The 13,290-nt window shown below is 58.6% G+C and overlaps 2 protein-coding genes across 2 annotated transcripts in view; one reads left to right on the forward strand and one right to left on the reverse strand.

Moving 5' to 3' along the window:
- LOC144291127 (uncharacterized) overlaps positions 1-5,475 on the forward strand; it is a 6,022-nt gene extending 547 nt beyond the window's left edge. The window contains exons 2-4 of the mRNA XM_077860853.1: positions 2,629-3,069; positions 3,188-3,566; positions 4,978-5,475. Of these exons, the coding sequence (XP_077716979.1) occupies positions 2,629-3,069; positions 3,188-3,566; positions 4,978-5,348 (1,191 nt within the window). The 3' untranslated portion in view covers positions 5,349-5,475. The remainder of the gene's footprint in view (positions 1-2,628; positions 3,070-3,187; positions 3,567-4,977) is intronic.
- A 3,768-nt stretch (positions 5,476-9,243) lies between these two features.
- On the reverse strand, positions 9,244-12,072 carry IER2 (immediate early response 2). Its single transcript, XM_077859747.1, has one exon. It carries the CDS (start codon positions 10,898-10,900, stop codon positions 10,232-10,234), a length of 669 nt encoding a protein of 222 aa, XP_077715873.1. The 5' UTR covers positions 10,901-12,072; the 3' UTR covers positions 9,244-10,231.
- Positions 12,073-13,290: the final 1,218 nt, after the last annotated feature.

Consider the following 13,290-nt stretch of genomic DNA (forward strand, 5'->3'; position numbering starts at 1 on the left):
GAATTCAAATCGGACACTTGTCATGGGGCCCCTGGCATTGTGAGTTCAAGCCCTATGCTGTGTAGAGCTTACTTTATTTTTTTTATGATTTTATTTATTTATTTAACAGAAAGAGAGAGAGAACACAAGCAGGGGGCACAGCAGAGGGAGAGGAAGAAGCAGGCTCCCCGCTGAGCAGGGAGCCCAATGCTGGGGCTCGATCCCAGGACCTCAGGATCAAGACCTGAGCTGAAGGCAGACGCTTAACAGACTGAGCCATCCAGGTGCCCTGAGTGTGAAGCTTACTTTAAAAACAAAACCAGAAAACAAAAACCTGACACTATGAGCTGAATTTGGACAAGTGCTGTTGTTGCCTGACTCAGGAGTCACCAGGGGAAAAGATGAGCCACCGGGCACAGAGCCTCGACGCATGCTGAGGACAGAGGGGTGCTGAGGAAACTTGCTGAGCTCAAAGTGCCTGAGCCCGGAAGGGGCATTAGGGGACACAAGACCATCTGGCTTCTGGGTTCCGTGGATGCCATGGCAACGGAACAGGATGGGCTCAGGTGCAAGAGAGCTGAGGAGAAGGTTTCAGGGAGGATTCACGCTGGCCACAAGCACCAAGCGGGAAGCATATGGCTCTGTGCGTGCGTGAGGCCTGGCCAACCCTGGAGTGTGGCTGGCAGGAGCATTCTGAGGAACTTCCCCGCCCCCTCCCAGCTTTCTAGAATGTAAAGACCAGCTGCAAGGAGAGGGGGAAGTCACTGACAGGAGGGAACAGGCACACAAGGCCAATCCAGGACAATCAGGGGCAGAGAATGCTCAGGAGCCGTGTGTGTGTGTGTGTGTGTGTGTGTGTGTGTGTGTGTACAGGGGTGTGTGTCTGTGTGTGAGCGTGTCTGTGTATATGGAAGCCACAGAGCCTAGACTGAGTTCCTGGTTTGAGGAGACTGAGCCCACCCTCCCCCTCTGACCAGAAACCCAGGTCCAAGCTTGAGACAGGGCCCTGGGGATGGATCCTGGCTCCGGCCTTCCCAGCCTGACAGTGGAACTGCTGGGAGCGTGGACCGCCTGAGAGCCCGGAGAAAGCGGGACAAGCCCGAGGAGAAAGGAAGGAGGCACAGGCAAATAGGATGAGGCCCAGGCTGCACTGGAAGACACAGAAGAGGCCGCTGATGCACACGGCGTCCCTCAGGGCCCTCCCTTGCCAAGGGCAGCCTCGTCTCACAGCAGCCACAGAAGCAAAGCAAAGCAAAGCAGTGAGAGGAGAAGCCCCCGGGCTGAAAGGAGAGCTCTGCTGGTCCCTGCGAAGGCCCCTTCTCGCAGCCCGTTTCTCAGCTGGCCTCAGAACCGGCTTCACACCCACCCCACTCAGAAAAGAAGGCCTTGTCCAAAGGACAGGAGAGCACTGCGAAAATTCCAGGATCTGCTGCTAAGGCAGTGTCCGTGGGGAGTTCGAGGGTGGCTGGAGGCTACACGGAACTCAGTGCTGCAGACTCCAGCCGCCACCCCCATGTGGAGCCTGAGAGGGAAAGGGTCTCGAGGCACCACCCACCCTCACCCCAGGAGCCCAGAGCTGCAGCCTGCAGGGACCCAGCAGTGAGTAATTGCAGGCTTGCTTTGCCTTCCTGGTGGCCAGCAGCCAGGACAAGGTTCATTCCGGAAGGGCGGGCCACAGATGGGAGAGAAGGAGGGGGGGTAAGGGGGCCTCAGGTGGAGGCTGGTTGGCGGTAGGCTGGCCTGGGGCCCAAACCCCAGAGCAGCCCCAACCCCAGCTGCTGGGCCTCCAGCAGGCCCTCCCCCGCCTGCCCTCCGGTCTGAAAGGCAAAAGCAGTGAGCCACTTCCTGTTCCAGACACCAGCAAGGGGGCCTTTCCAGTCTAGAAGTTTGGTTTTGCTCAGTAAATATTGATTATCAAAAACAACAGGAAAAAAAACCTAAAAAACAAAATACCGCCCCCCCCCAAAAAAAACCCCAAAACCTACTTTGTCCTCCTCAAGTCCTCGGGTTGAGCGTGTACATATTTGCCCTTGGGAAGGTTCTCGCTGTCCAAAGGGGGAGAAAAGGTGGTACAAAGTCACCTAGCAAGTGGCCCTTAAAAACTAAAGAGGGCATTTGGTGGGCAAACCTGGTGGGCCCTCTGCTGAGGATGGAAGGAGAGAGAAAAAGGCTGCCCGGGGTGGCAGTGAGATGTGGGGTACGTGACTCTCACACCCCTGGGTTCTCTTTCCTTATCGGTGAACGGAAGATAAGCTGCTGGATATACACAAGCAACAGTCCAGTGGTGTGGACAAGCTACCTAACCCCTGCCCACCCCCACCTCAATCCAGGAGAGAAAGAAAAATAATGGACTTTGTTTTACTAGACACACATTTGCTCCGTGCCTCAATTCTCTTATCTGTAAAATGGAACCAGGGAAAGTGTCTAATTCTGACCTAGGCTTGTAGCGAGGAGTAAGTGAATATGGGAGAGGAGCCAAGCACAGTACCTGGCTGGTGGGAGGCATCTATGTATGTAGTCTCTTCTTAAAACAGGGCATGTTATCTGGTCTGTAACTACCCAAAAGCCTCCAGGGCCGGATGCTGAGTCTCGAGGGGCCCTCAGAGGCTCATGGAGGTTCACAGAATCCCTTGAGGGGGAGCTTCTCAGGCTAGCTCTGTAAACAGTAGGGACTTTGCACGAATCCTCCAATTAACAGAGCAGCTAATTCCCCAGCGTGGCTTCCTAGGGCTCCAAGGGACAGCAAAAGGTTTCCAAGACCCCCAGCTCAGGTCGTTCTGGGCGGTGCTCCTCTCAGGCTCATGGGAGAACTTGCCAAACAGGGAAACTGAGGCCCAGACCACCCAAGGACTCGCTCAGGGGGTGTGGCCTCCAGCTAATCTGGCAGGAAACATAACTAATCCAGCAAACATAGCTGGATCTTGGATTCACCTGGGTCCCTCAGGCCAGCCAAGCCCACCCCCAGAGATCCTGGGAGGCCTCACTGCTGAGCGTGGATTCTCCCAAAGGAGGCCTCTCCCTGTCCCCAGGCTGTACAGCCCCTCAGCTCAGCAGAAAGCAAAGAACCAGACTGCGAGTCCATCGAGGAAGGTAAGGTCTGCATTCAGCTCACGGTTTCTGATCACTTTTGAAAACAAAACCCACCACAGGAGAAAAAGAGTTGCACGTCTGCTTACTTTGCCAATCCCCTCTCTGTCCCCCTGCACAGTCCAGGCCTCTGAGATGCTCCCCGAAGCTGCAACCCTGCAACCCGAGGGAAGGGTTAACAGGAAGCGCCTGGCGTCCTGCGGCTACAGAAGCCCATTGTTCTCAGCCAGTCCCCTCCCCCTCATCCAGGAAGACCCTCTGGGGAGCCCCTTCAAAAGGGCCTGACCGGTGTCTCCAGGCTGCTGGCCAGCCTGTCGGGGAGAGTGAGCACAGGAAAAGGAAGCCCGCCGGGCGCGGGCTGGGGCACAGCTGTCACCGCCGCCTCGTCTCAGGGGGTTTCCGAGGAAGGGGGGTGCTCAGCCTTGCCCGCCCCTGGGTGGGGGCAGCCCTCCTTGCAGTCCCCATCTGGAAGCCAGAAAACTTTGATCTCGAGCCTTTAGGTACAACTTAAGCTCTTGCCTTCCCCCCTCCCTCCACGCCACCACCCCACCCCCGTCTCTGGTTCAGAAAGTTTCACACCCCACCCCTCCTCCTTCTGATTTCAGATCTTCTCTTCTCCAGGTCCTAACTGTCAGCTTTTTCCGATTAGCAGACTCTGGTGGGGGAGGGGGGGAGAGTGTGCTTTGGTGGGGCGTCAGGGCTTGAGGGGCGCAGGGAGGAGGGGAGCTGTTAGCAATTCCCCGGGAGACCCTGGGGCGGGCAGGGCGAGGGCGAGCAGCTGGCCACCAGATGTGGGTGGACCGGCTGAGGAGGAAATTAATTGGTGCCAGTCGGTGGCAGGGGGGGAAGGCAGGTCCCCAGGGGGCCAGGGGAGCCGCCTAGGTGCAGGAAGGAGCTGAGGGGTTACGGGGGTGGGGGGAGGGGGAGCAGGGGAGGCAGTGAATGTTGGGATCATTTTCTTAACCCAGAGTCAACAATGTGCTGCGGCCCCGCACGTTGGAAGGCTGGAGAAATAAAAAGGGGGCGGAGTGGGGGCTGCCCAGGGATATTTCTGCTGAAAAGGGCTGCGTTAAAAAGGGTCAGGCAGGGGGACGCCTGGGTGGCTCAGTGGTTGAGCGTCTGCCTTTGACTCAGGTCGTGATCCCGGGGTCTTGGGATCGGGGCCTGCATTGGGCTCCCCGCAGGGAGCCTGCTTCTCTGTCTGCAGATGTCTCTGCCTCTCTGTCTCTCACGAATAAACAAAATCTTTAAAAAAAAAAAAGGTCAGACAGGGAGGTGGGCGTGGGCGTGGGCATGGGCGTGGGCGTGGGCAGGTCTCAAGCCCGGACAAGTAGGTGGAGGGCCTCAGGCCTTGGGCTCGGCTCACCTGGACACAAACGTGGGGAGACCCAAACTCCCCTTAACACAGCAGTGGGCGGAACTTAGCCCTAGGCTGAGCCTCAGGAAACACAGAGGAACCCTAGTGAGAGCAACTCTGGGCGCAGGTGGGGAAGGTGTGGATCTGAGCTCCTCCGGGCACACGGGGGTTCCAGCAGCCCCCACGACCACGGTGAACGGCGTGGGCCCCAAACTCTGGCAATCCCCATTTCCCCTTCGACTTTTTCCGCGATTTACCTGATTGCGAGCGGGCCCGCGGCCTCCGCCTTCCGGCGCGGGCCCCCCAAGTCCCTCCCCCGCACCCCCGGGGAGAGCTCGGGGGTGGGGGGCCACGTGCGCAGGGCCGGGGCGGGATCCAGAAGGGACCAGTTTGGGGGCGAGGGGCGTGGCCCGGGCTGCACGCGACCCTGGGAGTTCTTGGAAGTCACTCGGTGCCGCGCGCAGGGGTGGGGCGCGGAGGAGAGCGCGAGGCTCGTGGGTCCCGCCCCCGCCCGCGATTGACACCCAGACGGCTCCGCCCCGCGCGGCGGCTAGTTACAGACCCCGAGCGCCTGGCCCCGGACTCAAATTTCCTCGCGAAGATCAAGTCCCGTCCTCGCCCCGCCTGGCCAAGAGCTGCGTCTCCACCGTCTCGGACGCGCGGACCTCGCCCAGGTTCCCGGAACCCGGCAAACCGGTCTGGGTGCTGCTTCTGGGGCCCTGCCCTTTCCCAGCGGGGCGCCGGTCCGGCACAGCGGAGAGGGGAGGGGATCTCCGGACGGCGGGCACGGCGAGAGCTGGCTCTGCTTGCTCTCCGGCAGGGCGATCCTCTCTGGCCTCAGTTTCCCGATCCGTCAAAAGTGGATCAAAGAAGCGATCTCAAAGGAGAGTTGCAAATGCATCATCCATTCACAAAAACCACTTAGCAGAGCACCTGCTGGACTCGTTTCTGCCCTCGCATGGAGGCCATAGGCTAGAAGAGACAACCCCAGAAACAAATGTAAAACTGCAACTGTGCTACTATTAAAAGAAAAAGAAAAATTTTTTTAAGTACGTCTTGATCGGAGTGTCAGTAAACAGAGGCCCAAAATGGGGAACATTTGTAGCTTTGTCTCTCTTCTAGAAGCAGAATTTTCCTAACTCCGAAACAGTGAGCAAAGTGACTTAGCGCTGATATTTAAATATGACAATGAATCTCTCCATTTCTCTTTTTAGATTTCAGTCTTCACCTAGTCATAGGCCTCTTGCTATGGTAATAATGTGTCTCTAACTCTTGATAATCTCCCTTCCTAATTAATAAAGCTGTGAGGACCCTCATACTGGCTACTGTTTCAGCAGGATCTTATGACATTGTTTTGTTTTCACTGTAACTTTTATTAACTGTTACCTTCTAAGTATGGTTAGTGATTAACAAGTGAGTTACCTTAAGAAAAGTTTTTAGATAAATAATAGTACAGTCCTTACGCAGATATGACAGAAATCCTGTCAACTGTTGGAAATTCTAAGAGTCACAAGAAGCCACTGAGTAAATGAGACAATAAATATTAAGCTCTTAGCACTTGCCTACCCCAGACAGCCTCATTCCCTCTTTCAGGCCTGTGTTGGACATTCGTGCAAGTGACATTCGCATGAGGGCACAGATGCTAACTAGAACATAAATTTACCCTTTGAGATAATGAGGAGTGTTCTAAGGAAGGCCAAAAAGAGGGCCAAAGGAGCTGAGTGGCAGAAAAGGGAGCCATTTTAGATCAGGTGGCCAAAGAAGACCACTCCGAGGAGGTGACATTTCAACCGAAATCCAAAGAAAGTGAGGATGGGTGTCTGGGAGAAGAGCATTGCTGGCAGAAGGAGCAGCAAGTGCAAAGGCCGTGGGCTGGAACATGCTTGGCCTGTTCTCCAAGTGGGAAGGAGGCCACTGTGGATGAAGCAGAGGGGGGGCTGGAGACTGAAATTATCCAATCTGCATTTTATAAAATCTGTGGAGCTGCCGTGTAGATTAGATTGTGGCAGGAGCAAGGGCTGGGAGGAAGCCTCGGCCTTGATCCGGGTGAGAAGTGATGGCAGCTCACACTAAAGACGGGAGTCTTGATGGTGGGGAGAGTGGAGTGGAATGAGAGGTCAAGTTGACGGCACCCGTGACTGCATGCTGTGGTCGCGAGGGAAGGAGAAAAAAAGGATTCAAGGAGGATTCCTCAGTTGAGAAGCTGACAGAGAACAGCAAGAACTCTCTGCGGGTCCTGTTCTGTTTGGAATATCTTAGTGCCCCACAAGTTGACATAGGGAGGGGGCTCGGACAGTCTGGGGGCCCAGGGAGGGGGTCAGGATGGAGAACAAAATATGGGAGTCAGTATAGACTGGCATTTAGAGCCCTAAGACGGAATGAGACTACCTACAAAGGGGTGAGTGTAGACAGAGGCTGGGAGGAAACCGGAAATGTGGGGGCCTAGAGGAGGGAAGAGTCAACCCTGTCAAATCACTAGGATGAGGCCAAACTTGACCTGAGAGGGGAGCTGGTCCCCCTTCACACCCAGCTACTGGAGGAACTGTTTTTCCCAGCTCTCTGGGATAAGCACAGCATCTGTATACGTGTTACATACATGCTTGTCTCGCTGTATGCACTTTTTTTTTTTTTTTTTTAGATTTTATTTTTTCACGAGAGACACAGAGACATAGGCAGAGGGAGAAGCAGGCTCCCTGTGGGGAGCCTGATGCAGGGATTCGATCCCAGGACCCTGGAATCAGGCCCTGAGCCGAAGGCAGATGCTCAACCGCTGAGCCACCCAGGTGTCCTGCTCTATGTGCTTCTAAATGGCCGGTGCTGTTATCATCAAGGGTTCTAACAATAAGAAAATAACACTTCCGGTGTGCCCAGGCGTTCCACTAAGCACTTTATACCTATGGTCTCACTTCCTCTTCACAATGAACCTGAGAGGTAGGGACTGTTACTGTCCACAATTTACAGCCAGGGAAACAGGCCCAGAGAGGTGAAGTAACTTGCTCAAAGCTGCACAGCTGGCAAGTAGAGCTGGTAATCTGGCTCCGGAATCTGTTCTGACCCAACTTCCGCATCTGGCCTTTGTCACTGGGCATCATGGTTCTGAGGTTGCCAGGGTATGTAGACCTGTCCCACTCGGGCCATTTATTCTCTGGGGAGGCATGGGTAGTCCACATTCCACCAGACCAGTCAGGTTGGATGGGCATGTAGGTCATTTCCAAATTGTGCCAGTTTGTGCAGCGCTGTAGCAAACATCCTGGTACAGGCCTGAGACTCCCGGGAGAATCCACTGGTCAAGGGACATGTGACATTTTTAGTTTTCACAGCTCCTGGCCCACCCATCACTCCCCAGAGGGCCTGTCCCAATAATCCAATGCCATGTAAAGGTGTGAAAACTCCAAACCTCATCAGAGTTTGGTTATTGTGACAAATTTTCAATGTTGCCTACTCTGAAGGGTGAAATGGGGGGAAGGGAAGGGGTGTATCTTAAAGGGGTGCGTGTGTGTGGGGGTGCTTCTCCGGTCTCCCACCACATCACCTCCAGCCCCCAGCCCGGAAACCCCCGGGGAGGCAGGGGCGGGGATGGCCAGGCCTTTTCCCCGGAGGAAGGAAGGGCCAGGAGGTTCCTGCGACAGGATGCGCAGTGAGGCCCCCTCCCCAGCCGCCAGGGACTTCCCGGGGCGGGCTCTGTTCTCGGGGGAGTAGCTCCCACGCGAACGCACTGAACTGCTGCTGGGGTGTGGGGCTCTCCCCCGCCCACGTCCCACTGGGGAGTTATGGGTCAGGACCCCGGGTGGGTGGCGCTAAAGTCTCCCGTTTCCCAGGAAAGAATCAGGTGGCCGAGGAGGCGCGCGAGGCTAGATTTCCCCGGGGGAACCCTGAGGGAGGCGGGGAGGCGGGGGTGGGGGTGTGTGGATGCAGCCGGAGGAGAGCCGGAGGCGGGCGTTCTGGGCGGGTCCGGCCGCCACCGCACCCTCCTCCTCCTTCCACCCCGGGGCCTCGGGGTCAGGTCCCCCCGGGTCGCGGGAGGCCCGAGCGCCGGAGCCAGCCGTCTGGAGGCGGGGCGGCGGCTTTCCCGGGGCCTCCCGCCGCCCTGGCGGCCCGCACCTGCGGCTCCTTTGTCCTTCCCACGGCCACCCCGCCACCCGCCCCGGGGCAACGCCTTGCGGCCCCTCTCCTACATCAGCGGTGGGTAAATGATGAGCGTTTCTCCTCTGGGGTGACTAACATGGAGCTGGAATGGAGCCAAATCCAGTAACGAGGGCTCTCACGGGCATTTCCAAATCTCCAGTCGCCCCGCGGGAAAGCTGTTTAGAGGCCTACTTCACAGATGAGGAAACTGAGGCTGGGAACTCACTTCCCGGCCTGAGTCACACAACTATACCGCTAGAGATGAGAGCAGGGGTGTAAAGGGCCCTCCAAAGCTCACCTCAGTTCCCCCCCCAAGCCGTGGGGCCCCAGCCAAAGCGGATGCAGTTGGTCAAGTGGGGTGGGGTGGGGGGAGATCTGCTATCTTTCCCAAGTCCCCACCCAATTTCCCCCAGACATCTCAACCCACCTGAAGCCCACCTCTCCCCACCCCCTGAGTTTTCGAATTTCTAAGAAACTCCCAAATATGGGGGAGCTTAAGGAGTCGGAACCTCAGGGCACCCAGTACGGAAATGCTCTGGCAAAGAAAAGGGGGCCCAGCCCCATCCCGCCCACTCTGCCCACGTGATAGCCGGTCAGACCGGTTTCTGGGGCCCCAGCAAGCCGCCGCCCGCTCCTGACCCCTTAACCCTGCCCATCCCCCCATCAGGGAAGAAAACCAGACGGGCCGCAAAGACTTTATTCAAATGCTCTTTATTTTCCTATCTGGCGTTTCCAGCAAAAGGCCAGATAGATGAAATTAAACAGAATCCACCACAGTAAAGGTAAACAGACCTCAGAACGCCCTGGCAAGAATCTTCCCCTCCCCGGGCTGGCCCAGTCTCACCAGCAACTGGTCCCAGCTCAGCCTTACAGAGCTCCAAACACCCCCACCCAATTTTTGTGATTCAGACCAGGATCGTCTGGGTTGTGTCTGTGTCTGAGGGATGGTCACGCTTGAGACCGTGAACATATTCCCACCTCTAACGCACCAGATGAGAAAAATTTTAACCTGAAATTAGATCAGCCCCCCCGCTATGCACCCGAAGGCGCAGGGGCGTGGGGCACAAACCCGCAGCAAGCGGTGCGAGGTGACTCAGGACGCCCTCCTCCCATTCCCCAGGGCGGTCCACACCCCAGACCCTCCTCCCAGGCCCCACACCCACGCAAGGCAACAGGAAGCTCCCACGTCTGCCCCATGACGCAACGATGACCGCTTGCACAAGTATGTCACTGGTGGGGGAAGGGGAGCGCCTGCCTGGAATTCTCTGAGGTTGGAAATGCAAACACCAACTATTGAAAAACCCTGAAAGGGCAGCACAGCTCCCAGTAAAAACTAAAGTCCGACCCTGAGGAGTTGAAAGAACCAAGCCTCCCTGCTCCCAGTCCCAGAAGGAGAGGGAAAGGTCCACGTCCCAGTCCGTTAAGACAGCACCTGTGGGCGCAGCAGGTCTCGGCGGAAGGCGCTCGCGCTCCCGGCTCAGGCTCCTCGGCGCCGCCGCTGCGCACAGACGGCGACGGCTCCCCGGGGGCAGAGTCCCTCTTTAGGCCTCAGCAGCCCGGGCGGCAGCTCCTCTCCACGGTTTCGGCGGGCGCTCCCCCGGGGGCGGGCCTCGCCTCGGGTCTGCGCACTCCGGCCGACGCTTCGGCCCGCGCTTGGGCTCCGGTGGCGCCGCTCGGGGACCCTCAGAAAGCCACCACGGCCCGCACGAGCACGTTCAGCATGCTGTCCGCGGGGCGGCAGGCCGGCTTCGCCTCGCACGCCGGCGGCGCCGTCGGGGGGGCGGCGGGGCTGCAGTTCAGGAGGCCAGAGAAGCGCCTCTGTAGGACGCGCGCCAGGTTGGGGAAGGCGCCCTCCGCTTGCGCGGGAGGTGGCTGCAGGCGATCAGGGACCTCCGAGGAGGCTCCTTCCTCCTCCTCCTCCTCCAGACGGGCTTTCTTGCTTGGGACCAGTCCGACGTCCCCGCCGTCACTCAGGCTGCTGTTGCGCCGCTTTCGGCTGACTTTTGTGGGGCGCGGGGCACAGCGGGCTGGGGTCTCCTCCGCTCGCGGCGCCTCCCGCGTGTCCATGGGCTCCGGGGAGGTCGGCTCACCGTCGGGGGGCGCTGCCTCGGCTCCAGCTTCCGCTTCCCGCGACTGGTGCAGGCGAGGATCGGGGGAGCGGACGGGCGGCAAGGGCACCTCGGGCTCGTGGGCTTCCACCTTGGCCGAGAGGTAGAGCTCCCGGGCGCTGCGCATGACCAGCGACAACTGCAGACTCCGGTGCAGCCGCAGGCCACCGCGCTGCATGCGCGAATGGTACATCTTCCACACCGACAGAGTCATGATGCGTTGTGCCTCCTTCTGCACTTCCATGGCGGCTCGACGGCAGGGGCGAGGGCGGCGGGGACTCCCTGGCTGGGCAGGACAGGTAGCAGGTGCACTCCGGGCAAAGCGCTCGCTCACGCTTCTCCACTCACGCCAGCCCACGCCGTGACACTGCTGGGACGCTCTGCCCCGGCGCCCGCCACCCGGGCCCTTTTGTACCGAGAGTGAAGTCACCGAGACGCCCCGCCCAATCAGAGAGCCGCATCCGGGCTTCCCAACGCGCGGCGGTGAGATACTCCTTAAAGCGACAGGGTGGAATTTACCGAGTGGGGGAGAAGGGACGGGAGTCGGAGTGAGGGGGAGCGTTCCCGAGTCCACGCGGAGCGCGCGGGGTGGTCTCCTTTCTCGGGGCCCTCCGTGCGCCGGTGCGCAGGCTCAGAAGAGGGGAGCCGCGGGTGCGGGTCCGAATCCACCCACGTGCTTGCGTCTGAAACCCCAGCTGATTGTAGGCGGCAAGTTTCCCTTCGCACGGGGGAAGACCGGGTTCGAACCGGCACATCCTCCGTGGCCACAGTTCCTAGCATCTACCAGGTGTCTAATTAATGGTTTTTGAATCAGAACCTATTAATGTTTTTTGGTTGGGTAACCGTGCTAACGCTTACTAAGCACTACCCGCCGGGCGCTGTTAAGGGCTTTCCTTCACTAAATACCTCATTGATGCCTCATTTCCACTCCGCGGAGGGTACTGTTACACCTGGTTTCTGCAGGTGGGGATATCGAGACAGAGTGACACTGTTCAATATTTGCTAAACGAATAAATGGGCCACTGGGGCCTCCAGCTCTTGCGTCTCTAGCGTAAGCCAACCCTCCTCAGCCCCCTTGTCTGAGGCGGTGAGGCGGCGGGCAGCGCGGCTGGCTCCAGGGCCGTAGCTGCCCGTTCCACGGGGAGTGGATGTGTGCAGACACGAGTGCAGCCCGGGCTGCCATTCGTGCGCTCCACACCGAACACCACCTTCACCTCCAGTTTCCCTCTACACGAGCTCCACGAGTGGGCTGGAGACTCGCAGAACAGAGGACCCGGGAACACGACAGTCCCCGTGAACACGTGGCAGCGCCCCCTAAGACTACATGGCCCTGCTCCGCCTCTGCGCCCCGGGCAGCGAGGCTGGGATAAAAGCTGTAAACTGAGCAACGCAGAGATAGAGCAGATAGAAAACGTCGGCCCCACCCTCCGCTACGCCCTATCGCTCCAAGAAAACCTATATCCAGTTCCTCCAAAACAAGATGCAAAATTATTCCTAAGCTCTATTCATTCGTGGCAAGGGCCCTTTAAGGGAAGGCTCCTCTCTCCCCCTCCGTCCCCTCCCCCAGCCGCCGACAGGCGGGCAGAGTCTTCCGGCCACTGGAAGCGCCAGACTTCCACGGCTAAATTTGGGTATGATGACGTAGGGCAGGCGCGCGAGGCGCTTCCGGCTGCCCATATAAGGACAGGGGCCGGAATCTCCGCTCGGAGCCGCGGCAGCCCCCTTCCGGGAGGGCGGGGGCGGCGCCTTGGCCTCGGAACACGCCCCCTCCCTAACCGTGTCGCTCTCCCGGCAGCTCCGACTGGCTGTAGGCCCCGGCTTCCGGACCGGAGTCCAACCCGGCGGGCTCCGGAGGCCAAAAAGGCGTGACGCCTCCGGGAAAACCCCCGCTGGCAAAAAGGGGCGATCTCAGGACTTTCACTGACGCCAACTCCCCGAGACCCTACACAAAGACCTTGCCAACACATGGGGCGGTTCGCTGACGACCCCTTCATCCTTGTTACCCCAGAGAGACCCCACAATTGTTTCTCCCTACAAGGTTCTCCCCCAGGTATTCTTGCTTCTCCCCTCCCCGCCAAATCATGCAGCCTTGGAGAATCCTCACGCCCGGTCCTCATTTATGGGAGGGAGGGGAAACTCGACTCAACAATTACTTGCTCTTCTTAAAACTGTCCCTATTCAGCGACCCTACACACGCTCCGGCGACCTGCTGAGGTCCCCATTTCCCCCTGCACCACCGCGGCGAATCCACAATGACGTCCCCAGCCCAGGCGCGCTCTCTCTGAGACTCTACGCAGCGACTCTGAAGCACAGGGGCGCACAGACTCTCCAAGAACTTCAGACTTCCCGCTCCGATCTCTCCTGAAACAAACCAGGACCCCTCTCAGGTGATGGCTCCCCTCCGAAAAAAAAAGTGCATTTCCGGAGACCGCACACACAACATTTCTGTCACACAGGAGTCATCTCTGTGAGCCTCTCTCCAGACCTTCCTGCCACCGCCCCCCCCCCAACAGGGGACTACCTTGTATACACCATCCTCAGAGCCACCACCCCACCCCCTCCCGCTACTGCCAGCCTCCACACCCCAGAAGCATCTCTGGGGCCCCCCCACCCACAGCCACCTCCTCCGTAGGA

The sequence above is a fragment of the Canis aureus genome, chromosome 19 (assembly GCF_053574225.1).
Source record: "Canis aureus isolate CA01 chromosome 19, VMU_Caureus_v.1.0, whole genome shotgun sequence".
Taxonomy (NCBI): Eukaryota; Metazoa; Chordata; class Mammalia; order Carnivora; family Canidae; genus Canis; species Canis aureus.